Source organism: Colletotrichum destructivum, chromosome 3 (genome assembly GCF_034447905.1).
Source record: "Colletotrichum destructivum chromosome 3, complete sequence".
NCBI lineage: Eukaryota > Fungi > Ascomycota > Sordariomycetes > Glomerellales > Glomerellaceae > Colletotrichum > Colletotrichum destructivum.
The window spans coordinates 160,067-186,927 of NC_085898.1; the positions used below are offsets into that span (position 1 = coordinate 160,067).

Below are 26,861 nucleotides of genomic sequence, written 5' to 3' on the forward strand. Positions count from 1 at the left end.
AAGAGGGGGCGGGAGAGAGATAGCGCTGGCGGGTGGTGGTGTTAAACGCTCGCTCGTTGCTAATTTCCCCAATGCTATCAGGCAAGAGTCTTACTGGAAGAAGCTCTTGACCCAGTCGACAGCGCGCTTGTACGTGCCGTAGGTGGTGTACGCGGTAGGAGCCGGAACGCCATCGTAGGCGCCGTAGTTGGTGTACGCGGCAGGAGTCGTCTCCGGAGTGGCCGGAGCGCCCTCGTAGTCGCCATAGGTTGCGTACTCCTTGTAGGAGTAGTCGCCGTAGTTGGCGTAATCAGGCGCGGCCTCGGGGGCGGCCTCGGGGGCGGCGACGGGAGCAGCGAGGGCGGCCGAGGCGGCGGTGATCAGGAGAACGGCGGAGACCTTCATTGTTGCGGTTGATGGTAATGATATGTGTGAAGGATATGTGGCTTGGAGGGAAGTGGCTTGATGAAAGGTGATTACAAGTTATTGTGTTTGATGTATGATGAATGAGGATGAGGATGGAGGTATCAGTCGGGGGAAAAGGGCGGACTTGAGGTCTACTTATGGAAAAGTTGGTATGGAGGAAGTAAATGAAGATGAGAGAATTTCGCTCTGGAGGGGCAGACATCCGTTACCTCACCCGGAGACCCTTGAATCCGGATAATGAGAAGGCATTCCGCATACGGAATCGCTTTGATGGCCTAGCGATCGTTGAGATGACATTTGTTCTGGGCGATGAAAGGCCTCCCAATTCAGGGTCGAACGGTAGCAAGGGAGCCTTTGAATTGCGAGCTCGCTAGTGAGGCATGGCTCCATGGTCGCAGCCGCAAGCAGGCGTGATTTGCAACCGGAGGCTTGCATGATGACGGGATTGGAGTTTGAGGGGGGGATACCGGAGAGCATCACGGGCCCTTCCGCAAGCGGAGGCGTCTTGGGGCTTGGGCTGGTTGATGGGATAGGCTCACGATGTCTTGGAGTCTCGGGGTGATAGTACTTGGCGCGCTAAAAGAGAACTCGTATGGCTTTGGGACTTGATTCGGCCGGCAAGTAGATCGTCCTCGTATCCTTGCATGCTTGGTGGTGTAGATAACGTCAAAATGCGGGTGTGGCTACGAGCAAGGGAAGCCAGAGATGTTCCAGCGTGCTGCTTGCTCGGTCAGTCTCTTCAGTGGCTCCCACCACCAGCTTTCTCAAGTTGGAGGTTCGGGCATGAGCAAGGGGCTTCTCTTCCCGGTTTGACATGCAACAAGTGTCTCGCTGCCCAGCCATGGGCTGCTGATCAGCGATGACTGACACACCACGTTGTACATGTTACCGTGACTATGGTTGTTGGGCTGGATCCGTAGTGTCTTGGAAATGTGTTTGACAATGAGGTATGCCGTTAAATTCGAGCATTTCGTTGTGAGCCCAGCCTGTGATTCTTCGAGCGTAAGCTGAGTTTGGGAATGCCTCGAGGTGACTCTCGCGAGCCAGCCCTGTTGACCGAGTTCAGCCCTACTTGCATGATATTGGCTTAAGGACGCGGTAGTTGAATACACATCAGTTTCAGTATCTATAAGTCTGCCAAACTGACGGATGACATTGAATTCTGGGGTGGGTTGGGTGCAGGTCAATGAACTCTCCAGAACCTGCATAACGCCCACTCCGCTTTCCACACTAAGTTGAAGCGATATGGCCTCCTAGCTTCTGCCAGTGTCTTCCGCCCATCCCAGGTGGGAATATCCCGTAGCCTCCGGACTACTGTAGCGTTGCAGCAGCCATGGCGTCGTGTGACCGACGATGCAATTCATTTGCTAGGTCTTTGGCCATAGCTTCTTCTGATAGGAACGAAGGCTGAGCACACGCTCAGGGCGAAGACGTTGTACGTGAAGTAGCTTCAGTGACCCCCCGGCAAGGGCCGGAAGCTGTAGTGCATACATGCCACATCTGCTGCGGTGGCGTAGAGGCTGAAAGGTTCGGGCACCCAATGGCATTCTTCATTGCTGAGGGGGAATCGAAATAGAGTGGAACGAGATAATATTTGCACAATGTCTGATACGTGGGAAGACGATGCTGCGATGAAATGCCACTGACCCAGAGCTTCATTTGCGTCATACCAATGGGATGACACAATTTCACGATGTGGAAAGTCAATCAATGGCCGGCAATGACCGTCCGCCCCCCCTCTCCCTTGCTTCTTCTTCCTTCTTTTCCCAAATACGAGGCAAAAGAAGGTCACCTGTCAATATGGCAACATCGGGAGAACCTGTCAACGTCTTACAGATACGAGATCTTGCTACCCCAGACCATTTCATCTACTACACTGCCACCCACCATCCAGCATCGCATCATCCGTCAGGTCTCGGGGAAACGCTAGGGAACCTTTGCGATTGGTGCCCGCAGGCGTCATGTCAACTCTGCAGATCTGACAAGCTATACAACAACCACGGCGTCAGCAATGGCGATCCCGTCTACTTTCTACCACGAATTCTTTGGGCGAAGACGGGCGTATGTGTGTGTGTGTGTGTGTGTTTGTGTGTCGAGTTTTCCAGTCTCGGTCCCTTCTCGTCGAAGCTCCGAAGCCTTACGGATACACCTTTAATTACACATCAGCCGCATGCGCTGGTGTGCGATCGCCCGCGGCCAGACTGTAGGCAGTAAAATTCCGGCCGCAAATGTCGTGTTTGTTCCGATTCCAGTCCCCCCTCTCCCCCGGACGCAAGTGAGAGAGGTGTGCAACTTGAGGGGTTGGTACATTCCAGCTGTTTGCGGAACTGCGCGTGGCAATTCTACCGGCAGCAAACCACGATACGAACGCCCCGTCGCTAGGCATGTGTAATTTTGTCCCTGAGCAGTACAAACCACATCTTGGCCAAGTGACATTCCTCGCGTCAGACCACGGTCGTTGGGTATGGCGTTGTCTTCCCCCCCCTCCTCCGGCCGAGGTCACCTTGGATTATCCGCCGCTCTGCGAGACCTCCCCCCTCTTCCCTCCCAATTAGTTTCCTGGAAGTTTCTGTGTTGAAGATTTCATGAGTGTCCTGATTCACCCTTTGATATCAGTTGAGCGATTCAACACCAATTCTCCAACATGATGCACCCAAAGGAGGAGTCTTACTCAAAACCGCTCGCCGAGAGAGCCGACGAGTCCGAGGAGGACCTCGAGTCTCTCCCGTCAGCCCCCGACGCGAGGGAGCACGGCGTACATCGCAGACGGGTCTGGGGATATGCCGCCGCCGCCGCCGTCTTCATCGTCTCCAACATCATCTCGGCACGTGTCGGCGCGCACCTCGCCTCAAGCTCGACGAACCTCGACAGCGCCTGTGCGGCTCATACCACTCAGTGGTCGCCCGTGCTCCAAAACGTCGACGTCAAGTATGACTGGAAGCACTTCAATGGATCCTTCATGCAGGAGGACATCTTCCGGAAAGAAGCATCGCCCGAGGTTGATGCTGCGTGGGAGTCGATGGGCGTTGACTGTAAGCAGGGAGTCGAGAACATTACGACGTGGTCGCACATAGAGACTGACAGTGTTGCAGACCGCGCTGGAGTCATCTCCATCGAAGACGGCCTCAAGAGTGGGCTCGACATGTCCTTTGTGAGGAGGTCGGAGAAATACGGCGCTGGCTTCTTCGTCAACGTCGAGGGAATGCACCACCTGCATTGTCTAGTAAGTCTATTCTTAGAACTTGAATCTGTTGGCAAAATCCCAATGACTTTTCATAGAATCTTTTGCGGAAATCTCTCTACTACAACTACGACTACTACAAGGAAATGGGCACCCACGCGTTTGCCAACGAAGAAAACATTGTCCGCCTTCACGTCTGTGAGTGACGCCCTGGGAGTAAACAATAAATTAGATGCTGGTACTGACAACAGGAAGCGCATTGTCTGGATACGATCCGCCAGGTGCTGGTCTGCAACGTCGACACAGGGGTACTGGGCCAGGTCTGGGCCAACGATCCTCCCTCACCCTTCCCCGACTTCAACACAAAACACATGTGCAAGAACTACGAGGCGATCCAGCAATGGGCCGAGAAACTCCAGGCAAGTGATTTCTAGTGATGCTGGTGCGTTGGCAGGATATGTTTTGTGCTAACATGTGCTCTCAGGCTCCCCCGGTCGATGGCCTCCCTGGCGACTACACAGCACCTCCAAGGCCCGGCGATGTTATTCCCCAGACACCGTAGTCGCAATCTGATGAGAGAAATAATCTTTAAAAGGAATGATTTCAAAGCCCCCAAGTAGTAAGAAGCATAGTAAAAAAAAAATAGTAAAATAGACGCCGCAGCCTGACGCAGTACCAAGTCAAGTCGGGTCTCTGACTTCCGTGCCGGCGCAGCCATTGAACTCAGCCAGGTAGGGCAGATGGTACTGTGCTTCAGGGACTTCAAAAGCTCGTGGTAACCGCATCCAAACAACTGCGAATCAGACGGCCGCATCAGTAGCTGAACTTTTGCCCGACAAGCTTCTCGCTCAGCGTCCACAGCTTGTCGGCGTCGATCTTGTTGGTCGCCCAGGGGTAGACCTCCTCCTTGTACTGGTCCGCCACGCGGCAGTCATTGAAGAACTGGCCGTTGAACTCTGCCAGCCCCGTCAGTTAGCTTTAGCTTCCGGGGCATATCTGAAATCCCGTATCAAAAATGCCTAAGACTTACCCTCGAGGTCCGGGTTGAAAGCGGTATAGATATGTGTCGCAACGCCTTGGTCCTCCGTCTTGGGGTCGAAGTCGGTCCACATGAACTTGGTTCCCATGTTGATGTCTTGGGCGCCTTCACCCCTCGGTGGTTCAGTCAGCCACGGGACGAACTCCTGGCCAGCGGCAAAGGGAAGGGAGTCAGTCAAGTCCACTTACGACATGCTTCGAAGTTTTCCAGGTGGTTCGACAAGTTCGTAAAGATGACGCCTGGGTGGAGGCTGAGGCTCAGCAAGCCCTTGCCGCCCAGCTTCTCCGCCAGCGAAATGGCCATGAGGCAGTTGGCCGTCTTGGACTGCCCGTAGGCGTGCCACTCGTTGTAATGCTTGCCCTCCTGAGGCCCCAGTTCGTCAGTGGCAAAGAAAGAAGCAGTAGAAGAAGAGAAGAAAAGTAAATAAAAGACTCACGTTGAAGTTGTAGTCGGTCCACCGGATGTGTCCCAGCCGATGCCCGTCACTGCTGACCGTCACGACCCTCGGCGCCTCGGCGGCCAGCACCTTTCCCATCACGAGGTTCGTAAACAGGAACGGACCCAGGTGGTTCGTCCCGAACTGGCTCTCGAACCCGTCCTCCGTCTTCCCCCACGGCGTCGCCATGATCCCCGCGTTGTTCACCAAGACGTCAATCTTGGGAACGTCCGCCCACCCGTTCACCGTCTCGGCAGCCCTGCGCACGCTCCGGAAGGACCCCAGGTCGAGCTCGAGCGTCTTGATGTCGACCTCGGGGTGCGCCGCCGTGATGGTGTCGGCCGTCTGCTGGGTCTTTGTCGTGTTGCGGCCGGCGAGGATGAGGAGGGCCGGCGCGGCGGCGGCGGTCTTCTCGGCAAAGGTGGCGCCGAGGCCGCCCGGGGAGACGCCGGTGACGAGGATGGTCTTGCCCCTGATGTGTTCGGCGTACTCGGCGACGAGCTCGGTGCCTGTTGTCTTGGGGCCTAGTTTGGGGGGCATGACTGGTTACGGCAAGGGGTAACTGGTGGATGTGTATGTGGTTCGTGGTCTATGGAGCGTTGCAGCGTTGGGCGAGGTTCGACGACGACGGGTGCGATGTGCTGTCTTCGGCCTGTAAATCTGGTTGACTTCCGAGTAAGAGGCGTCTGGCTGTCTTTTATACCGTGCCAACTGGAAAAGAAGCCATTGGGATGGTTTCCCAACAGAACGCAAGTAATCACTTCCAGATCTGCCTCGCACAGCTGAATTCTTCACGACCAAGGTCAACCAACGAAATGCACAATCCCGACGTCATCATCCGCAGTAGCGATTTCGATTCAAGGCCCTCCAACCGTGAAACGAGGAATTGCGCGAATGCAGATCCGTGACACCGTAAGCGCGAAAAAATCCAAGTAATGCAGGTTCAGTAGCTTACTCCCTTCCTTTCCCCTCCTCGCCGGGCACATATTCCTTCGGTGTTAGGCGATTCCTCCATGTCGAATTCGACTAATTGTCCACTTTCGTCCTATGAAGCACTCTAACGCCGATAATGTCTGGGCGATTTTCGGACATGGAGAATGAACGATTCGTAACGAGGACAAAACGACTTTCACCGCGTACCCCTGTGCTATGGCGGCCGGGAGGCATCCGTCCCGGAGTTTGGAGATAGTGAGTTCCCAAAACCCGGGGGAAGGTTGTGTGTTCTTATGTAGAAGGAAAAAGCGGAGGGCCCCTCCCTCGACCCTCCATTTTCTGCCGGAGTACAAGCCGATGCCGCAGAGCACATCTCTCTTCGCACGCCCCGGCGACGAACGTCCTTGGCTTTTCCCGGCGCAGCTGCCGTGATGTAACGGAGGGGGGAGGGCCCGGCCGTCTCCGCATGCCGGGACCGACGGACCCCGAAGGCCAGTGCACGCCCGCCGGCTTAGCCCAGGGAAAGGGAGATGGATCCCCGCGGGCAGCGTTCAATCGTGCTGCAGCCGCAACCGTCTGTACGGCAGGCAGGCATTCGACCATTCCGGAGAGCCCAGGCTTTTAAGTGCTCCCCTCCCTTACTCCCATCCCCCCCCCACTTGCGATAATTTGCCTCCCGTGTGCTTCCTCTCCTTGGCATTGGTGTCCCGCTATTCAAGCCAAAGAAAAAAATTAAAAAATAAGAATAAGCCTCCAGCACCACATAACGCCGCTGCCACTAAGTCGCAGCCGGCTCTTCCGCACAAAAGCAGGCTAGACTACTCCTGTCAGGTCGCTTCTGGGTAAGCTCACGGCCTTGGCAAGGGTGCAAGGGACACAGGTAGGATGAGCGGCCTAGTGTGGTGACTTCCATGTCAGCTCGGGACGGGCGGATCGTCAATCAATCCGATCGGGTGCGGGTAGATATAAGTATTAGTGCGCCAGAGCGCGCAGGTCTGCCCTATCGAGAACAAACTTCCCTTTCTCCTCTCTTCTTGCCCGTGCCCCCGAGGCCGCACATGGTTGGTGTTTTGGCCTCCTTCTTGTGGTTGCATTAGACTTGTACGACCGTTCGAATACACAACGCTATCAGACGGCGACTTAACCTCAAATCACGAAACCCCCCTCCCTCCTTACCCCTTGTCACCAAACAAAATCTTGCACTGAATGACCGACAGCACGCGGTATATAGGTATGCGATTTCTTTGTGTAAGATGCTAACTGACAGCTCTAAAGTTATGCAAGCCGAACGAGACCAACGTCTATCCCGTCATTTATACGCCCCGAACGCCACTACGCCACATGCAACGCCGCATCCAAATCAGCACTGCGAGCGCAACACTCGTGCCCTACTCGTCTCGTATGCAACGAGCCTCGATCCAATGTGCCAACTCCACGCTCTTGATGTCGATTGTTCGCCAAAACACGTCGCTGGCCCAGACGACTGGGACCAGGAGTGCCACTACTCCGACAACCCATGCCACCACTCGTCCCAACACGCCAGCCTCGTTGCTGCCGCCTACCAAAGACCAGGCGACCGGCATCCAACGATGAGAGAAGACATCCAGCACCGGTCCGTGTACAAGGTACAAGGCATAGCTGATGTCGGCAAGATACTGCGCCAGCGGCGTTACAAAGATGTTCTGCAACATCTTGATTTGCTGTAACGCGGCGACAATCTGCATGGCGCCAAGGGCGTACCAGGGGAACGAGACCAGGTCGCCGCCCATGGTGAAGAAGGGTTCCATGGTGTTGTGCCAAAGCGGCGACATACCCGGGGTGACGTCAGCCTTTTGGTTTGGCCAGCCGGCGACGAAGAGGGCAAAGATTAGGTTGCCAACCAGGAATGCCTTGAAGAGGCGTGTGGCTATGGAGGTCGACGTCGCGTCCGGGACAACGGAGGCCTCCATGTCAGACGCCTCCTTGTCCTGGATGATAGAGGTGACGCGCTCGCGGCGCGCTTCCTGGATGAGGCCGACCTCTGCAAGTCCCATACCGCCCAGGAACTCAAAGGCAGCCCAGTGGCCGCATTTGAGGCAGTAAACCATGATGGCCAAGACAGACGCGAGACGTAAGTATGTCTTCATGCGGCTCAGACCGGTCAGGACGATGAAGAGCAGCAGAGAATTGGAGAATTCGATGGGGATGGTCCAGAGATGGACGTCGTAGGGGAGGATCTGGGTGATGTCCCACTGCCAGCTGAAGGTAATCCTCCATACGGCATTCTTCCAATCCACCAACTGTTCCCACAGTGTGGGCAGGGGTGAGCCGGTCCATCCAAGGCGGATCATGACCATGATGATGAAAGTCGAGGCGGTGGTGGGGAGGAACAAGCGGAAACCGCGTCGGAAGACAGAGCTCGAAAGGGTGCGGTGCAGACCATCGTAGTCCCGCTTCCTTGCCTGCTTCAAAGACTTCAGGGACAGGACGAAGCCCGAGATGACGAAGAAGATGTGGACCATGGGGCGGCCGCTGTAGATAACGCGGACAAAGGGGAGCTGAAGCGGCGAGGAGGCGACATTGTCGTTCTCATCGGGGATACCGTATGCCCGAGCGGTAAACCAGGCGGCATGCTTTTCTGTGAAGTGGCAGAAGAAGACAATCAAGGATGCGACACCGCGCAGGCCGTCGAGCCAGGAGGTCGGGTATATGCGACGATGCTTGAAGTCGTTGGGCCGCAGCCGGCGCTGCACGAACGAGGGCAGCAGGAAGAAGAGGAGAGCCAGCAGCCTCGCGAAGATGGATCTGGACTTGGACTGCGACCCGGAACCGGATCCGCCTGGCGACGGAGGCTCGGAATGGTAGTTGGCATCGGCTAGCGGGGAGTAGGGGAATGAGGCTGGCGGGGAAAAACGGGCGATGGCTCCACGAATGGAGCGAACGGCGATAGAGATCATGGCAACGGCGGCGACGACGAAGACGACGGCATGCGCTTGGAGGGGTTGATGGTTGATGCGAGTGTGTCAGGTATCGAGGAGGAATGATGGACGGTCGTTGTTGTCTTGGCTATTTCAGTTCGACCGACTTTCTTTCGGGGGAGGAGGAGGAGGAGGAGGTGGTGGTGGACGACGAATTCGGCTTGGTCGAGGTGGTCTGGTCGGTTATGGTCGATGGGGGTTCGCGCGTGGTACGGATGGCGTGGCTTGTAACAAAGTTCGGAAGCCACCCGGAGAGACACACGTCGGAGGCGGCGGTGTACAGCCGTGGAACGTGCCGAGAGGCGGCGACGGACGACTGGCGACGTGAGGATCGCAGCAGGAAAAAAATAAAACTTCAGGAGGGGGAGGAATTCAGGTGAGACGGAGGTGACGAAGGTGACAGAAGGGTATGTCGAAGGAGAAGTGGCTCATTCGGTTGGAGGTTGGAGTCGGCGGGTTTACGGATACCAAGCCAAGCAATGCTGGCGCTAGGTACCTAGGTAGGCGAAGATGCTCGTTCCAGAGAAGAGGGAAAGCAGGGGCCTGACGGGTGGGATCGAGGGGCGGTGGGAAAAGGCGAGTGAGATTCTTCGGAATGTGTGACTGCGAATTGTTGCTGTTGGTGTGCCGCTCCGTCTCCCTCGGGCGAGAGTGCGCGGCGCAGGATGGAAGTGGGAAGTGGGAAGTGTGGTTTGGTTGGTGCGAGGTCGGGAAGAGGGAATGCCCAAGGTGAAGCGAATATGAGCATGTCCATGTCTACTACGATGATGTTCCCCCGCGGGAAGCGGCCTGCCACTTGCTCCAAATTTTCACTGTTTAAGAGGCGGCCAGCGAGCGATGTGGTATGGCGTAGGGTATTTCGAGTTCGGGTTTGATGCGAATACGCTGCGGCGGCTTGCTTGCTTGACTGGCGGTGATGATGATGGCGATGTCCGGCTCGAAACAAGTCGTTTTGCGCGCATCGGACGAGACAAATCAGCGAAAAGTGACGGAGCAGGCCGGCTAAGTTCATGCCAATCAATGCCAGTGCCAATGCCAATCCTCATGCGACTCATCAGCACAGATGGGAAGGGGCGACATGGATGGGTGAATGAATGAATGGATAGATGGCGCAAGCAAGCAAGCAAGCACCTTCCTTCCCCTGCTTGCTCCCCTATCCGCCCCTTGCTTCTTGGTTGCAAGTTGCCTGCCCCGCGTCCATCTGCGGCGCGTGCCTGCTTGCCCCTTATCTATCTAAAGTAAGGTAAGTATCTGTATCAGTCCTACTTAGGTAGTTGCCGCCTTCCCATGGCGATTGCATCTTTACCCATTCCCTTTTCTTTCCTCCTGCCTTCCCTCTTTCTTCCTCCTCTTCCTCCTCCTCCTCCTCCTCCTCAATGGACTCCCCCAACACACCTATGGAAGGAAGACAGAACAGTGGCGGGCGCCTTCCCCAAATGCCACCCATCCATCCCATCCCATCCCCTCGCGAGGCAACATAGCACTTTCCCTCTCCTCATTTCCCACATCGAGATACAGTTCCAGGCCCGGTGCCACGGCCGCTAATTCCCTCAACGCGCTCCAATTGGGTGGACGGCGTGGCGGGCTCCGCCCCTCCGGCTGCAAAGGTCCTCCTTCCTTAGCAAGCTTTCGTCCGGCCATTCATTCCTCAGGGACCCTGGGTGGGTCTACCAAGACGGTCCTCGGCGGGCAAGTCCCTCCCTGGGCGTTTCCCGCCAAGAGTCCACGTCGAGAAAAGACTTTGGTTACACAAACATGTTTGAACTGTCACCATTGACATGTCTGCGAAAACCTCAGTCTTTTTCTCTCGAATACGTCTGTGTTGGTATTTGTGTGTATGTGTATGTGAATCGACACATTCATTACCTCGTCGTCACCGACGTCTGATAGGTCCTACGCCTCTCGTCGCATTCCTGACGCTCAGGCGTCGATCCCTTCCAATGCCTCTCACGCACCCTAGCGGCCAACCCTGAGACTCGGACACGAGACACCGAAGTCGTAATCAAAATTCCGAGAATGGACTTCATTCTTTAGCCAGGGTAAGGGTTTCCAACCAACACCACTGCCTGGAAATGTGAACCAGCAATTCTGGAGTAAACTCCGGATTGCTTTCGGACTTGCTTGGGAGAGGCGTATTCGCACCTGACGGGATATTCATCGCTCTTGCTAGGCAGTATGAATATCGCGAGATCCGTCCATCCGCCGTTTTTCCTACTACTAGTTCAACAACGCCTAGAACAGAACAGAACATCACCCTACTCCGTGTGTCCCTGGCTTAGGTACTCATTTCAAACGGCCAACCAACCCGCCACAAACGCCAGAAGCCACCCGCATTCCTCACCAATTGTGGCGTCCGAGTTGTCACCTTCAAGGCCGGGGAGCGGTCCGGCCCCAAGCTAGCCCGCGTTGCTTACTTGCGGCTCTTGTCTCCCCCTGCCGAGTCGTCTCACCAGGCTGACTGCCATCTGGTCTGGTTGGTTGCCTGCCTGCCTGTGTTGACATCACAGAGGATTCACATCTCTCAGGCTGGCAGCATAGGCGTGCTACCACCAGGATGGAAGCTCATCGTCGGTTATTAGACCGTCTCTGGCATACACTACTGACGGCATTCCCGCGCTTACGCAGTCAGCTGACTGCCGCGTCGATGAGGTACCCATGACGAGACACCCAAAGCTCTGCACCACCACGCGAGGCCAAGGCAAACCTCCCGAGCCACCTCATCGGTCAGCTATCCCCCCCCGTGTCTGTGGAGATGCGCGGTGCGCCATCTCAGCCCTACGCCCCTGACAACTCTCATTTGTGGGCGGCCCAGGACGAAATGCGAAAGATACCCCAGATCATGTCAGCGAATGGCCTCGCACCGCACGCACAGCAACTGTAACCCTGTGGACTAGCACTGCGCCGTCACCTGTCACCTACTCGACGAACGACTCTCATGAGAAAACACCGAGCCGCCATCAAACCTTCTGGCAAACCTTCAAAGTGAAAAGCGCCCTCAGCCAATCTCTCACTGATGTTACCCCGGAATTCCACTCTTCAATGACCACCAGCAGCTCCAAAACCTCATTTCTCACTTAATCCCCACAATCCAAGGGGCCGACACCATTCCTCTTCTCGCGAACAGGTCTCGGGGGGCGGCATTCGTTCATTTATCAGAATCGCTCAAGTTGAGTAACTGACCTGGACGTGCAAGATGAGGCAACCTGCTTGGCCAGCGTGGCACAACAGGCAACGGACTGTCCCGTCGCCTTGCTAGGCTGGCATCCCGACTGCCCCGCCCTAATGGACGGCGGCTGAACGAGCACTCACTGTGCATGAGCCGGCCCCACGGAAGGAAAGGAAAGAATACACACTGCGCTATTTGCTGACTGCTTCTCGTTGGTCGGGCTGTGTATGCGGTGCTGGCCTCCATTTGCCAAGCGGCTGACATTTGTGTCATTACGGACATGTCCGTCTTCAACTACATGGGAAGCCCGGGGCTGTCGATGCGTGTTGCTGCAGGGTCGCTGCAACAAAAGACACCGAGGAGACGCAGTGTTACAGGGCGTCCGGCCGGTGAACCAGGTATGGGAACGAACTAGCCGGTGCAGTCTCCGGTGCACGGCAGACCAATCGCATGTAGTTTTGCAGTTACGGCAGCCAACGCCGCCCCCCTCGACCGAATGCGCTTTTTCGGCAACGGCCCAGTAGTGTTGTCATGCTAAACTGAACAGTCTGAACTAAACCACAAGCCCAACCGCTCGGGGTGGCGGTGCCACGTAGAATCCCCGCCGAATCGTGACAGGGGAGCGCAGAAACGATATCCGTACTACGCACGCCCTAGAAGGAACCGGGAATGGCGTATACAGTATGCCCTGCCCGGGGACAAGACAGGCTCCAGTAGGCAGCCCTCGCGGAACACGCCCGAGAACCCGAGAAAATGAAGACAAGACGATCTTCAAGACCAATGATACCAGGCTACGATAACATCACCCTGGCCGGCATGGACACAATCACATGCTGCTGCTGCTGTTGCTGCTGTTGCTACTCCTGCTGCCCCCCGGTCTCAGCAAAAAAGATCGACTTCCACAGCGTACGAATGCGTCCTCATCTCCCCCGCCGGCTGCAGCACATTCACCGAAACTCCGGGCTGAGACAGAGTCATCGCTGAATCAGGTCTATCGCGCGCGTTCTTGGTCTCATTGGGAACCTTGCTTGCTAGCTTCCCCAAGTTGCATAGACATCTGGTGTAATAATGTCTTACACACTCACACTTACACAGTGCCGGGCCGCCTTCGTCCTCGTCTCCTTGGTGTCGGGGGAGGGGGAAGTTCTGCAAATCGAGTCTCCTACAAACCTGTGTCTGTCTCTCTCTCGTCTTTCTCACTGCTTGCTTTTTCCCTTTCTTGACCCCAGAAGCAGCAGGCAGGCACGCAGGGTGCATTCAGCTGCGCCCTGGTGGCCCCCACGATGCAGAATATCGGTCTGCCGTATCGTCCATTATTGGTTCGGCGACGCACGACGGCAAGGGGCGGTCGGCCCCCTAGCTTCGCACCCCGCCCAATGGCGTCGTGTGTTTTGTCAACACTCTCCCCCGTTTCTTCACCCTTGATGCTCCTCGACCCTCTCCTCATCTGGCCAAGCTGCCCTGGCGACTGTTGTACCTCGGGAACGAAGCCCTACAGGACACCACGACAAGGCTAGTAGCGGGAAGCCTAGAGTGGCCCCACTGACAGGACCGAACACATTTGGTTCATCGTCCAGCGCTATTGGCATCTGCTTCGCCCATGATCCATGCCGCTGTTGTGGAGCTTCAAGAGCTGACCTCAGCGCCAACGGCTTCCAGCCTGGTCATCGACACCGAGTAGTCGTGGTAGCAGGTAGTAGTAACACAGTGTCTGTCTGTCTTGCTGCTCGTTAGCCTTCTGTGCGCCTCGTCATCATGGAGGGCATATGTCCATGTCTGTACTCGGTTCTGCCCGTCTCTGTCTGTAAGGCCGGCCGGGGCTTAATTCGCATAGGTATATGAAGGAGACAAATTGCCCATCTATTGAGCCCCAGTCCTCGACCTTTCCCTCTTCCCTCTCTCTCTTTCTCTCTCTGTCTCTCTCTTCTTACCATATTCCCCTTCCCTCTTACAGCTACAAGTCAACTGGAACGCTCGCCAGAATGTCTCAAGCTCAGGAGCAGTTCCCCAAGCACCAGCCGGCCCTGACCGAGAAGTTGGCGGCAGTCCGTGACGTCCTTCACAAGTCCATCTCCCCAATCCCTCCTCACCCCGAACCATCTCCCAGCGCCACCGCTCAGGAGGCAGATCCGACCACACTTCTCCAAGATGTCAAGAAGCTCGGCTTCGAGGACGTTGACACGCTAGTCGACTTCCTCGGCTCCGCCGTCAGAGGTCAAATCGACGACAATGACATGCTCTTGGAGCGCCTCATTGAACTCTTCTCCAAGCTGCCATCCGGCACGGTGAAGGGCAAGAAGCTGGAATACGGCCTAATCAACCAGCTGTGGAATGGCGTCGATCACCCGCCGATGACAACGCTGGCCGAGGAGCACAAATACCGCGCCGCCGACGGCTCCAACAACAACATTTACAACCCAAAGATGGGCGCCGCAGGCACGGCATACGCACGATCAGCACCGCCCAGCGCGTACCAGACCCCCAACCAGCCGGAGCCCAGCCTCGTCTTCGACATGCTCTTCGCCCGAGGGGGTGACTTCAAGCCTCACCCCAACAAGATCTCGAGTGTTTTGTTCTACTTGGCCACCATCATTACCCATGACATCTTCCAGACTGTGAGGAGCATGCCCTCACCCACCTTTTGGCAATCTCAGCTGCTGACCAAACTTGCTTTCTAGGACGGTCTCAGCGGTGTCAACCAGACGTCCTCTTACTTGGACCTTGCGCCCCTCTATGGTCGCAACCAGAAAGAGCAAGATGCTGTGAGAACAAAGCTGGATGGCAGACTGAAGCCCGACTCCTTCTCCTCCAAGAGAGTGCTTGGCTTTCCTCCCGGAGTTGGCGTCATGTTGATCATGTTCAACCGCTTCCACAACTACGTCGTGACACAGCTCGCCAGGTAAGGCAGACCCGCAGATATATCCCCCTTTCCAGCCTGCAAGAAGCATGGCTAATCGCATGCAGCATCAATGAGAACAACCGCTTCGACAGACCGAAGGGCCCCGTCCCAGACCCGTCCGATGACGCGCCAGAAGTGCCTGAAAAGCCCGAGAGCGACGTTGACCAGGAATCAGCAGAGTACAAGGCGTATCTGACCAAGAAGGCCGCCTCTGACTCTTGGAACGCCTGGGTCAAGTACGACAACGATCTCTTCCAGACGGCCCGTCTCATCACCTGTGGCCTCTACGTCAGCATCGTCCTCCGTGATTATGTACGCACCATTTTGAACATGAACCGCACGGCCTCCAGCTGGGCCTTGGACCCCCGTACCAACGAGGGCAAGAGTATCCTCAGGGGCGAGACGCCCGAAGGCACCGGCAACCAAGTGTCGGTGGAGTTCAACCTCATCTACAGGTGGCACTGCACCATCTCGCCCAAGGACGACAAATGGACCCAGGAGGTGTTTGCCAAGGTGTTGAAGCACCCAAGCGACCCTGACAAGAAGGTCGAGGACTTTACTCTAAAGGAGTTTGGTCACGCCATCAGAGACTGGGAGCAGCGCATTGAAGAAGACCCGGTCAAGCGTGGCTTCGCCGATCTCAAGCGTGGCAAGGACGGTTCTTTCCGCGAGGAAGACCTGGCCAAGATTTTCAAGGAGTCTGTTGAGGATGTGGCCGGCTCCTACGGCGCCAACCGCATCCCCGAGATCATGAAGCCCATCGAGCTGCTGGGCATCATGAACGCGCGGAAGTGGAACGTAAGCACGCTCAATGAACTGCGAGAACACTTCGGCCTCACGAGGCATCCGACATTCGAAGACATCAACCCCGACCCTGAGGTCGTCAAGAAGCTCCGATACCTGTACGGCACCCCCGACCAGGTCGAGCTGTACCCGGGGCTGGTCGCTGAGAAGGCCAAGCCGCCGATGGCTCCGGGCAGCGGACTGTGTGGAAACTTCACCATGACGCGAGCAATTCTGAGTGATGCCGTTGCCTTGGTCCGTGGCGACCGTTTCTACACGATCGACTACACACCTAAGAATCTGACCAACTGGGGGTGAGTTACCATTCACTCACTCAATCACTCAATCCGAACGTTGCGTGAGACAGCTGCTGACAAAAACAAAAAAAAATATAGATTCAACCAGGCCAGCTACGATCACAATGTTGACCAGAGTCACGTGCTGTACAAGCTGGTGTACCGCGCGTTTCCCAACTCATTCAAGCAGAACAGCATCTACGCGCATTTCCCGATGACGGTGCCGTCGGAGAACAAGAAGATCCTCGAGAGCATCGACAGGGCGTACCTGTACTCGTGGGACGAGCCTAAGACGAAGACAAGCACGATTCCCATCTTCTCGCACAAGGCCGTCAGCGAGATCCTCTACAACCAGACGGACTTCAAGGTCACCTGGGGCGAGGCGATCCGGCACCTGGTGGCGCAGCCCGGCAAGGAGTACGGAAAGAACTTCTGCCTGGCCGGGGACGGCAAGGCCAACATGCTGAACCGCACGCAGATCCGCAAGGCGCTGATCTCGGGCCCGTGGGAGCAGGAGGTGTGGAGGTGGTACACGCACATGACGCCCAAGCTGTTGGAGCAGAACAGCTTCCCGATCCGCAAGGGCGTCCAGGAGGTGGACATTGTACGCGACGTCATCAACCTGACCAACACGCGCTTCAACGCGGCGCTCTTCTGCTTGCCCATCAAGAACGAGGACTCGCCGTGGGGCGTGTACACGGACCAGGAGCTGTACATGGTGGTGGCCACGCTCTTCCAGTCCGTCTTCCTCGACGCCGACGTGGCCAACAGCTTCAAGCTGCGCACGATTGCGCGCGAGCTCGGCCAGGGGCTCGGCAAGCTCATGACGGTCGTTGTGCAGGCCGTCGCCAAGGCCGGCTTCATCACGGACATTGTGGCCAAGATCCGCGAGGGGGAGGCGTCGCTGCCGACGTTCGGCAACCACCTCATCGAGCGGCTCATCGCCGACGGCAAGGACATTGACGAGGTCATCTGGGGCACCATCATGCCCGTCGTCACGGCCAACGTCACGAATCAGTCGCAGGTCATGGCGCTGTGCATCGACTACTACCTCGGCGAGGGCAAGCAGTACCTGGGCGAGCTGTACGACCTGGCCCACCAGAACACGGCCGAGGCGGACGAGAAGTTGATGAAGTAGTAAGTTTTGTCCTTCCTCATATATAACACGCACGCACGCACGCACGCACGCACGCACGCACGCAGTTGAGTGTACTGTCACTAACACGCGATTCTCTAGCATGCTCGAGGGATGCAGACTCCGCGGCACCGTCGCCGTCTACCGCGAAGCCGCCACCAACCAGGTGATCACCGACTACGCCCCCTGTCTACTGGACCCCAACGACCCCTCTTCGCGGACGCCCGTCGTCAACGACGACATCGAGGGCACCAAATACGAGGTCAAGATCCCCAAGGGCCAGCGCGTCCTTTGCAACCTCATGACGGCCGGGCGTGACCCGACCATCTTCGAGGCGCCGGGCGAGGTGCGCCTCGACCGGCCGCTCGAGTCGTACGTCCACTTCGGCCTCGGCCCGCACTGGTGCGCCGGCAAGGAGATCAGCCGCGTGGCGCAGACGAGCCTGTTCAAGCAGATCGTCGGCCTCAAGAACCTCAGGCGCGCCGAGGGCGGCCGCGGCAAGCTCAAGAACATGCCGGCGGGCGTGTGGAACGGCCAGGTCGGCCTGCCCGTCGGCGGCGCACAGAACGGCGCCGCTGGCAAGAGGAGCGAGCCGTGGCTGGGTCTCCGGGCGTTCATGACGGCGGACCAGAGCTCGTTCTGGCCGGTGCCAACGACGATGAAGGTCGAGTGGGACGCCTAAGACGGGCGGCGGCGGGTGGTGTGACGAGTTGAGGCGTGAAGAAAAACTCGGTGTGTGATTATGATGGGGGGTATGAATGTATTAGAACAATTATTCGGCGTGCTTTTGATCTAATTTTTGGTTTTGTTGAATTTCAAGGCTGTTTTGTGCAGCTACTGATTTCATTATCACACTCACTGTTACTCTTGTCTAAATAACCCTTGCACTCCTGTAACTCTGACGTCCATATCGCACAAACTTCGGCCAACGGGCTTTTTGCTGTATCAGGCAAAAAATAAATAAAAAGATTGAATGAAATACTGAACGACTACCGGTGGCTTCAAGAATATTGAACGTTGCTGTTTATCTTCTAACCATTGACCCGAGCGAGGCCTGTAGATGGAGAGGGGTGGGCGAGCGAGACAGCCGCTATCGGATATTGCAGAGGCGAAAAAGAGATGCAAGAGGCAAAAAAGTCAAAAGACATGTTCTTCCCCTCCAGAATCGAACTAGAGACCTTTCGATGACAATGTAACCATTACAGTCGAACGTGATAAACCAACTACACCAGGGGAAGTGTCGGAGCTGAGCTCCGCCCTGATTGATGGCAGCGGGGCACAATTGGAAGTTTAAGTACCTAAAACACAGGGGGGGGCAGGGGGTGGAGACACCTCATTCTCAGCGGCTCACTCATCTGCCCACTGATGGATGGTTTGCTTCGTGTCTCCAGTTTCCTTTCCATGTCACGTCCCGACCCGTATTGATTGTATCTCTCGTCTTTCATTGTCACACAAAGACGCGTACGCACTCCGTCATAACGTCAAACGGGCACTCGAGACCGCATCAACGCCCTGTTCGCTCCGCCATGGACGTGCCGGCCGCCGCCAACGCCTTGGGCACTCTCGGTGCAGTACGCGGCCCGCCCGACCTCCGTTCCGCATGAAGCCAGACTCACATCATCACACAGGTCTGCTGGTCGATCCAGGTCCGTCCTCGTCCAGGCCGATAAGTCCAGCTCGCGGAAGTGAAGCAATGCTCGGGTCGCTAACCGACGTCGTCGTCGCCCCCCTCAGCTGATCCCCCAAGTCGTCATCAACTACCGCCGCCACAATGCGACCGGGCTGCAGGCCTCGATGATGATGCTCTGGGCCTGGGCCGGCGTGCCGCTGGGCGTCTACAACATCGTCGAGGACTTCAACATCGCATTGCAGATCCAGCCTCAGATCCTGACGTTCCTGAGCCTCGTGACTTGGATTCAATGCTACTACTACCAGAGGGTGCGTAGTCTTTGCCAATACCCCCCCCTCCCCTCCTCTTCCCCCTCCCATGCGTGTTGAGACGTGCGACTGCAAACAGAAAGAAGGCTGACCTCCGTCAGAACTGGTCTGTCCTCCGCTCACTCTCTGTCGTGGCGCCCATCGCCGCCGTCATGGCCGGCATCCAGGTCGCCCTCGTCATCGGTCTGCGCGTGGTCAAGGCCCGCGGCGTCGAGTGGCCCATGACCCTCATGGCCGTGCTCTCCGCCGCGCTGCTGGCCGCCGGTGTGCTGCGGCACTACTGGGACATCTACGTCCACCGCACCGTGCGCGGCATCTCCTTCATCTTCGTCGCCATCGACGCCGCCGGCGACGTCTTCTCCCTCGCGTCCATCTTGTTCCAACCCCGGGTCGACGTCTTGGGCATCGTCATCTACGCCACCGAGTTCGTGCTCTGGTGCGGCGTCTTCGCGTGCGGCGGATACTACAATCTCTTGCCGTGGATCAGGAGGAAGTTGCTTGCCAGGGATGACGGGGCTGCCGGCATGGGCGGAACGTCTATAGACGAGGACCCGCAGAGCCCGGGCGCCGGTGATGTTGCACAGAACGGTGTTGCTTTGCATGACTTGCCCTCCTCGACGTCAGTCTTCCGGACGGCGTCTCGGGATGACTCGGGACTCCGGCCAAGGACCGTTGCTTCGCAGCAGAGTCAACCGAAATGAGACACAGTAAAAACAGCATATTGGACAGTTCCCACACATTACTGACGATCGCGAAAATCTGCAGCAAAAGAAAAGACGGCATCGTCATGATTTCGCGGTAAACCAAGTGTCTTTTGCATTGTCTACCTGGGCCCAATATGATACACCGTATCTGCATTCTTCCATCATGCCGACAAAAGAAAAAGACGGGAAAAAAAAGGAAAAAAGGGGTAGAGGAAGATAAAAAAAAAAAGGCCATCCAGGATAATGTGAAAAAAAGGGGGTTTGAAATCTCCCGAACCCATCCATCCCATCTCATCTCATCCATCCATCCATCCACCACCCGCGTTCTGGTCTCGACTCTGCTCCCGAACCCCGAAAACTCCGCAATCCCGAGCCTTCACACGTATATTTATATGACAGCGGTTACAGCAACATGACGGCGAAGGCCGCGGCGGCGATGGAGCCGACACTGGCGTAGATGGCGCCGGACCCAGCAGTGGCAGGGGACGAGGGCTTCGTGCCACCGCCGGATTTCGTGCCGTTGCCGCCGCCGCCGCTGCCGTTGGCGTTGGTGCAGTTGCCCTCGGCGAATGTCTGCTGGGTCGAGGTCAGGGTCGAGGCGAAGCTGCCGGCGAGCTGGCTGGCGACGGACTGGACGCTCTGGGGCACCTTGGAGACGACGGCGTCGATGAGCTTCTTGGCGCCGTCGCCGACGCTGCCGATCTGGGACGAGATGACGCCGCAAAGGTTGGCCTTTTCGAACTCGGGCTTCTTCTTCTCGAGGTTCTTGGTGAGGGCGTTGCCGTCGCTCTGGAGGCTCGAGACGAACTGCTGCAGCTGGAGCGCCTCGTTGAGCGTGATCTCGCTCGTGCCCTGCACCTGCTGCGTGCCCTGGTTGAGGACGTTGGTGAAGCCGCCGGCAGCCGTGGCGAGCGAGTTGAGGTCGCCGTTGAAGCCCTCGACCGCCTTGTTGAGCTCCTTGAGCTGGTTGCCGACCTGCTGGATGACGCCCTGGATCGTGGCCAGGTCGCGCTCGACGACCACCCTGGTGGGGGGCTCGGCGAAGACGCCCATGGCCAAGGTGAGGAGGGTGAACTCGGTGGTGAACTTCATCTTGTCGACGGTTTGGTAGGATGCCAAGATGCGAGCACACGTGTGTATGTATCTGTGTGGGATTTGGTGGCTGTTTTGTGGTGCTTATCAGATTGAATAGGCGGGTATATTGTCTTCGTACGTCAAGGTATCTCTCTCCGTGTTTTGGCCAGCAAGCTTGAGAAGGGGAAAAAGGAGGAACGAGGACGAAAGGGGGAGGACCACTCAAGGCTTATAGACTTGGCACAGACAAATACTTCAGACATCCATTCACTCATCCACACACTCACTCGCTCGCTCACAGCGGTGTGTGTGTGTGTGTGTGTGTGTCGCCTTTGAAACCTTCTCCTCGTGGGGTGAGAGGGGTGTGGGCGGTTTGGGCCGTATCCGCAGACCGCAGGAAACAGACGCTCAAGGTCGGGGAGGGGCAAACAACCTTTGCACAGACGATTGGGATCTCAGCTCATCGCCTTCCCAAAATCGTAACCGTCTCACACACAACGCCCACGGCTCACCCTCGTAGCCCCATCGACCCGCCCAACCGCTCTCCCCTCATACCTGTACAGGTACACTTCAGTGAGTGTGAGTGTGAGTGTGAGTGTGTAAGAGGGAGAGGGGGCGAGAGGCCCGAGAAGGAAGACTCGACTCTACTTGACTCGACTCGACGCTTCCCTCCGGAACAGGCCTCCCGTCCGCAATCGCATTGACTGCTGACTTCCTAACCTGACGTCAATGCATGGACCAGGGAGAGTTCAGGGCCAGTACCCGTACTGGCCAGAGACGGCCGCCAGATCTGAGGCGGGACGGGATTGGGATGTGAAGTATGAAGTGTGAAGTGTGAGTTTGTCGAGCCACTCGCATCGCACGAATCGGTGTAGCCCGCGTCCCACAGTCGGCGGAGGAACCTTTCGAGGTTGATCGTCAACAATGGGCATGGCAACCCTGTGTTGAGATTGCGTGCTTATCCAGCACAAGCTCGACGCGGAGAGGGAGGGAGAGAGAGAGCTCACGTATCCACGTATGTACTGCCGGTTGCCGACTCACTGAATTATGCCTCAACGCCTCACAGCTTTACGATTACTCTCTTCTCGTGTCCTCTCGTCGGAGGCTGTGCCACATACCAAACGGTTGGTGTTAGTGTGTTAGTGTGCATTAGCCCTCGGAAAGGGAAAAGAGGCTTGGGTCTGTTCCCCCCGCCCATCAACGGCCCAGCCACTATTACACCGCAGAACACACTCATCGACACACCAACCACAGCAACCATCAGGGGTTATGTTAAAAGAACCATATCAAACGAAAATCGTCCCCCGGTGTCCTCTCAGACCTCATGTCCCACCCCCAGCACAGCCCGACACGACATCCTCGGCGAAGTGAAACGTGAAACGTGCGGACGGATCCCTGCTCAACTCTTTCTTCCCGCGCTGGCGGATCTGGCGATCTCCATCAATCCCTCCCCCCCCCCCCCCCCCCAACCACCCACAGCGCTAGCAGCCGAATAGCACGCACACACACACACATATACTTTGTATGCTCTTCGCTTTCAAGCTTCTGTTTCCTTTCGGCGAGATTCTTCTCTGGGGCTCCAAGTGGGCAAAAAGATTCATGGGCATCCTGGCCGGCTTGTCAGGTCGAATCAACCCTGCCATCACAGGGCTACAGGCCATGAAGAGCGAGATGCGCGAGCACTGCACTGGGCCAGACCAGCCTTCGGCGCGAGCTCGATGGGGACTCGATTTCCCCATCCACCAACTGCCAGTGTTTACAAGATATGATGTATGTAAGAAGGGTCCTCAAGGGTCCTAGGCCATATACGCCTGCGGGACGCACCTGACGTGAGGATATCGCACGTTCTCAGGCTTGGTGGTATCTGGGCCCACGAGAGCCTGGCGACGTGTTATTTTAGTGACACTTTTCCTCTCATTCGGTTCAGCACTGACGATGCTTTTACACAGCGTCCAATATTGAGTCGGCGCGAGTCGGTCTTCCTCACTGGGTGTTCTATGTCCAAAGCCTAAATTGGGGCGAAGGCCGGAAATAGTCCGTAAGCTATAACTCGGTCTGAAAGCCAATATTCGGAGCCCAAAGGTTGTATTCGTGATCGACTCAAGCACACACTCCCGTGTGTGTCTGAGCTGGTTGGGAGGCGCGTAGTCTACCACGGTGCGAGCCGGTCTTCCACCTCTAGAAACTCTCCCGCAGCCTGCTGGGTGTACACGTGCAGCGAAGAAACGAACCCCACCGGAAGGGAACAAAAGAACAAAAAAAGGACATCAGGGTAAATACTCAGATGAAATTGGAACTGGGCACGCATTGGAATGAATCGCAGCCGAAAGGCGCCAGACAAACGTGTCTCGGGATGTTCAGCAAACACACCCCTCAATTATGGGGAAGCTCTTAAAGTGTCTCGTTTCTGGTGCAAGAGAGGTGGAGAGAGAGAAGGGGGAAAAGAAGAAGAAGAGGAAAAACACTTGAGCGAGTCTCAGAATCCAGGTGAAACGAGGCACAGCTCAGAACCATCTATGAAGACACGAGCAATCAAGGTGTCCGTGATTTTGTCGCATCACCCACCTCCGACCTTCGGCCGATTCCGCCCCTCAGAAACGCCAGACGAAAGGGATTGGACCGGGTCGGGTCTGCGTCGCGCCGTATGTACGCACGGCGCGTCAAAGTGAGTGTGCGTCCCTGCGTGTGTCGCTTGTCAAGTCGTGTCAGCCCGAGGATGCTCGTCCTTGACCCCGCCCCTCCCTCGCATCGATATAGCCAAAAGAGGAACATGTCCCCTTCGACTCTGACTTGTTGGGCATCTGGTTTGTTTCCGTTATATCAAATCCCCTCTTGGCTTTCTAGTTTCGGTTTCGGTTGCAGGCCATTGAAGCTCCATCCATGTTTGGGGACGGTGATCGGGAGTCGGCACTCTTATTCCCATCAACTGTGTCTCTGATCCTTGCAATGCTACAATCAGGGTGCGACGGATCTTAGCATCACATGGAGCCGCGGTTGACTTTCGGAGTGGCGTTCCGGATGCCCCGTTCCAGTGCCGGCTTCTGAATACCGAGTGTGGGGGTTTTTTTTTTTTTTGCGAGGCGGCACCCCCGTTCCGTACCCCGAAGATGCGGCGCCAATTGGTCTACGCTGAGACAAGCATACAAAAAGTGTTTGGATCCGGCTTCGTTGCAGCATGGACCCAGCTTTTGATCACATTCGTAAAGGCAGGGAAGCTGTTGGTTGAAAATGAACCTCGCTTTCACTCCATCAAGCCAACTACCGAAGCTTGGAACCTATCTTGAACCTGAGATGCGCATTCTTCATACCCGCTAACTCCTACGAACAATACATATATTTACCCATTACAATTTTCATCATACGGTATGAACGATCTTGCGAAGCAACTGCTTAAGGCCGGTCTCTTTACGCTCATATACTTCCTCACGTGCTTTTTCTTGCCTGATGGAAGTGAACTCTGTCTCGAAGTCCATCTCGCTCACAGCAATGACTCGCGACTTCAGGTAAAACTTGAAGAACAAATACAACACTAAACATGATCATCAGCTTCAGTTCATAGCAATTGGTTGGTATGATGATTCGACTACGCACCGGCAAAGACGAAAACGTTGACATAACAGGTAAGAAACCCTGAGGCTGTGAAGTTGCCTGTTGTGAAGACATCGAACCCTGCGGCCATAATGTAAGCTTTTTGTTCTAGCGCAGTGAATAATTGAGGCGGAGCTTAGAGGACTAACCTGAGAAGAACACGACAAGGAACACCATAAATAGAGTGATCCACGATACGTAAGGCTGTCCTGGGCTTCGGTATGGAAGGTCTATAAACGCTACAGTTAGACACATTGTGACACTGCTATCGAGGAAGCTGAAGTGACAAGATTGCTCACCCTTTCGAGAGTACCCCTGGGCTTTGAGTCCAGCATAAAATCGAAGATATGTCACTTCTATAACCATCCAACCGATAAGGCCAGCGACAGTCGTGATGTTGACGAACCAGCCAAAGACAACAGACGTGTTGTTGGCCACGTTCAGGTACACGAGAGGCATCAGGGCGCAAGTCAACCCCACGGCGTAGTGAGGCGTTCCGAACCTATTGCAGCGCTGAAGGATCTTGGGTGCGTGGCCATCACAGCTCAAGCCGTACAGGGTGCGAGAGGCAATGAAGACACAAGCTGAACCACTGCTTATGGCGGAAGTGCATACCACGGCGTTGATAATGGAGGGTAACACCGAGACTCCGGAACGGGTGAAGGCAATGACGAACGGAGACTGCTGTGCGGTTCCCGTTGAGATACGCAGTGATGGGTCATCCGATGGTCTGGATTCGATTATTGCGATGTCAGACATATTCTGCTGGTTCATCCGTGGTCAAAGGACTTACACAATCATCCCGACAACGAGGATGCTGAGAACGTAAAAGAAGAAGACCCGAAAGAAGGTCTTTCTCGTGGCAGCAGGGATGATCTTTCTTGGCTCTCGCGTCTCGGAACCGGAGATGGCAACGACTTGGATGTTGCCGTAACTAAAGGCGGCCGAGAGGAGAACCTTCCAGAAGGCCAAGAAGTTCCCCGCTGACCCCGGGACGAGGTAGCTGTTGAAAGCCCCCGGGTTCTGCCAGTACCGGAATCCGATACGCTCGCCGTGCGGTCCTCCGCCGAGGTCGATGACGAGGCCGCCGATGATGAGGCCGATGATTGTCATGATCTTGAGGGATGCAAACACAACTTCGGTCTGGTCGATTTGTTAGCTTTTTTGGAAGAGAAAAAAAAAAGCCAAGAGAAAAGAGAAAAGTGAAAAGAGGGTTCTCACTTCACCGTAGAGCCGAACGCCGCAGAAGTTCACCGTGATGATGAACACCAAGAACACAGTGATCCAAACGCCTGGATTGACGGAGGTGTTCCAGAACTGAATCAAAGTGGCTGCCGCACTGATCTCGGCAGGAACCGAGATAGACATCGTGTACCCTGATCCAACGTTAGGCGACTCGTTCGTGCAAGCATGGCTGAGGGCGCATCTGGCGACTCACAAAAGTTCCATCCCGTGGCAGCGCCTAGTGCGGGCTCGACGAACTTGGTCGCATGACGTATGAACCCTCCCGTTGATGGCATAAAAGAGGTGATCTCGCCTGTGGTGTAGGACACGCCCGCGGTGACGAGTCCCATCACGATATACGCTAGCAACGCCCCAGCTGGTCCTGCAGTAACGATTGTCGAGCCTGAGCTGAGAAATAGACCGGTTCCCTGGGGTGGGTCTTAGTACAACATGTCGACTTATTGCCAAAGACGATGTACGTGTTTGTTGAGAATGGAAAAAAAACCCACAATCATTCCTGCAATCGCAATCATGTTGATGTGCCGAGACTCCAAGTCGCGTTTGATCCCCCCATCCCCGTCGGGAATAGGGGTGGATTGGACTGACCCAGAGTCCGTCTCCGCGGCCGCTCCAACTGTGGCCTCGTTCTTCCCATTCTTCTCGTTTTCCATTGCGAGGCCCTCGATGCGAGTTGGAGATGTTGGGAGATATCGGACGAACTGGGGCGTGTCGGGTGCCCGCTCAAGTCATCGAATACTGAACGTTGCAACTTCCCATGGCTAAGAAATGTGGGTGGCTTCTTGTTAATGAAGGGGTCTTTGTAATAGCCCACCGGAGTTGTGTCTGATAAGATGTCCGGAGCTGCCACTCAGGGCCTTTGGATAGGAGTGCATATCTTCGCAACTCCGCAGCCAATCGGCGAGTTGGTGATCGACCGTTAAGACGCCGGTGCCGGGATCAAGCTTCGGTTAAGAACGCCGGCCGATAAGCTTGGCTGCATCCGAATGTGCGGGGGATAAAATGGCCTGTCGAACAAGATAAAGCGCCATAGATAGCAACAACAACCCTGCCATATCTACCAAACATACACATCCCTCGACAAA

The 26,861-nt window shown here is 56.1% G+C and overlaps 9 protein-coding genes across 9 annotated transcripts; 4 read left to right on the forward strand and 5 right to left on the reverse strand.

Annotated features, from left to right (window-relative positions):
* On the reverse strand, window positions 1–481 carry CDEST_04106 (uncharacterized protein). The gene has a single exon (XM_062920265.1). The coding sequence runs from the start codon at window positions 382–384 to the stop codon at window positions 91–93; it is 294 nt and encodes a 97-aa protein (XP_062776316.1). The 5' UTR covers window positions 385–481; the 3' UTR covers window positions 1–90.
* Window positions 482–2,115: 1,634 nt separating this feature from the next.
* Window positions 2,116–2,612, forward strand: CDEST_04107 (uncharacterized protein; the record flags this gene model as incomplete). The annotated part of the gene is made up of 2 exons (XM_062920266.1): window positions 2,116–2,466; window positions 2,511–2,612. 2 exons carry the CDS (start codon window positions 2,116–2,118, stop codon window positions 2,610–2,612), a joined length of 453 nt encoding a protein of 150 aa, XP_062776317.1.
* Window positions 2,613–2,905: 293 nt separating this feature from the next.
* CDEST_04108 (Putative mycotoxin biosynthesis protein UstYa) lies at window positions 2,906–4,310 on the forward strand. The gene is made up of 5 exons (XM_062920267.1): window positions 2,906–3,437; window positions 3,498–3,628; window positions 3,685–3,784; window positions 3,842–4,005; window positions 4,071–4,310. The coding sequence occupies exons 1-5, from the start codon at window positions 3,050–3,052 to the stop codon at window positions 4,146–4,148; spliced, it is 861 nt and encodes a 286-aa protein (XP_062776318.1). The 5' UTR covers window positions 2,906–3,049; the 3' UTR covers window positions 4,149–4,310.
* A 1-nt stretch (window position 4,311) lies between these two features.
* On the reverse strand, window positions 4,312–5,601 carry CDEST_04109 (Putative short-chain dehydrogenase/reductase SDR, NAD(P)-binding domain superfamily; the record flags this gene model as incomplete). The annotated part of the gene is made up of 4 exons (XM_062920268.1): window positions 4,312–4,542; window positions 4,617–4,730; window positions 4,814–4,988; window positions 5,062–5,601. 4 exons carry the CDS (start codon window positions 5,599–5,601, stop codon window positions 4,400–4,402), a joined length of 972 nt encoding a protein of 323 aa, XP_062776319.1. The 3' UTR covers window positions 4,312–4,399.
* A 1,781-nt stretch (window positions 5,602–7,382) lies between these two features.
* CDEST_04110 (Putative acyltransferase 3 domain-containing protein) lies at window positions 7,383–8,930 on the reverse strand (the record flags this gene model as incomplete). Its single annotated transcript, XM_062920269.1, has 1 exon — window positions 7,383–8,930. The coding sequence occupies one exon, from the start codon at window positions 8,928–8,930 to the stop codon at window positions 7,383–7,385; it is 1,548 nt and encodes a 515-aa protein (XP_062776320.1).
* A 4,916-nt stretch (window positions 8,931–13,846) lies between these two features.
* CDEST_04111 (Putative cytochrome P450, hem peroxidase superfamily, hem peroxidase, animal-type) lies at window positions 13,847–18,322 on the forward strand. Its single transcript, XM_062920270.1, has 5 exons — window positions 13,847–14,732; window positions 14,796–15,016; window positions 15,082–16,113; window positions 16,195–17,232; window positions 17,333–18,322. Exons 1-5 carry the CDS (start codon window positions 13,956–13,958, stop codon window positions 17,910–17,912), a joined length of 3,648 nt encoding a protein of 1,215 aa, XP_062776321.1. The 5' UTR covers window positions 13,847–13,955; the 3' UTR covers window positions 17,913–18,322.
* A 310-nt stretch (window positions 18,323–18,632) lies between these two features.
* On the forward strand, window positions 18,633–20,075 carry CDEST_04112 (uncharacterized protein). Its single transcript, XM_062920271.1, has 4 exons — window positions 18,633–18,801; window positions 18,859–18,876; window positions 18,965–19,168; window positions 19,270–20,075. The coding sequence occupies exons 1-4, from the start codon at window positions 18,757–18,759 to the stop codon at window positions 19,867–19,869; spliced, it is 867 nt and encodes a 288-aa protein (XP_062776322.1). The 5' UTR covers window positions 18,633–18,756; the 3' UTR covers window positions 19,870–20,075.
* Window positions 20,076–20,274: 199 nt separating this feature from the next.
* Window positions 20,275–20,964, reverse strand: CDEST_04113 (Putative Cell wall mannoprotein; the record flags this gene model as incomplete). The annotated part of the gene is made up of 1 exon (XM_062920272.1): window positions 20,275–20,964. The coding sequence occupies one exon, from the start codon at window positions 20,962–20,964 to the stop codon at window positions 20,275–20,277; it is 690 nt and encodes a 229-aa protein (XP_062776323.1).
* A 3,338-nt stretch (window positions 20,965–24,302) lies between these two features.
* Window positions 24,303–26,429, reverse strand: CDEST_04114 (Putative amino acid permease/ SLC12A domain-containing protein; the record flags this gene model as incomplete). Its single annotated transcript, XM_062920273.1, has 7 exons — window positions 24,303–24,475; window positions 24,538–24,615; window positions 24,684–25,264; window positions 25,328–25,677; window positions 25,756–25,910; window positions 25,973–26,186; window positions 26,268–26,429. The coding sequence occupies 7 exons, from the start codon at window positions 26,427–26,429 to the stop codon at window positions 24,303–24,305; spliced, it is 1,713 nt and encodes a 570-aa protein (XP_062776324.1).
* Between the last annotated feature and the right edge of the window lie 432 nt (window positions 26,430–26,861).

Coding starts and splice junctions, on each gene's coding strand:
- CDEST_04106 (XM_062920265.1), bottom strand. CDS start 384: ATGAAGGTCTCCGCCGTTCTCCTGATCACCGCCGCCTCGGCCGCCCTC.
- CDEST_04108 (XM_062920267.1), top strand. CDS start 3,050: ATGATGCACCCAAAGGAGGAGTCTTACTCAAAACCGCTCGCCGAGAGA. Junction 3,629..3,684: donor TGCACCACCTGCATTGTCTA/GTAAGTCTATTC, acceptor GACTTTTCATAG/AATCTTTTGCGGAAATCTCT. Junction 3,785..3,841: donor CATTGTCCGCCTTCACGTCT/GTGAGTGACGCC, acceptor GACAACAGGAAG/CGCATTGTCTGGATACGATC.
- CDEST_04112 (XM_062920271.1), top strand. CDS start 18,757: ATGGACGTGCCGGCCGCCGCCAACGCCTTGGGCACTCTCGGTGCA. Junction 19,169..19,269: donor AATGCTACTACTACCAGAGG/GTGCGTAGTCTT, acceptor GACCTCCGTCAG/AACTGGTCTGTCCTCCGCTC.
- CDEST_04111 (XM_062920270.1), top strand. CDS start 13,956: ATGAAGGAGACAAATTGCCCATCTATTGAGCCCCAGTCCTCGACCTTT. Junction 15,017..15,081: donor GTCGTGACACAGCTCGCCAG/GTAAGGCAGACC, acceptor AATCGCATGCAG/CATCAATGAGAACAACCGCT. Junction 17,233..17,332: donor GACGAGAAGTTGATGAAGTA/GTAAGTTTTGTC, acceptor GCGATTCTCTAG/CATGCTCGAGGGATGCAGAC.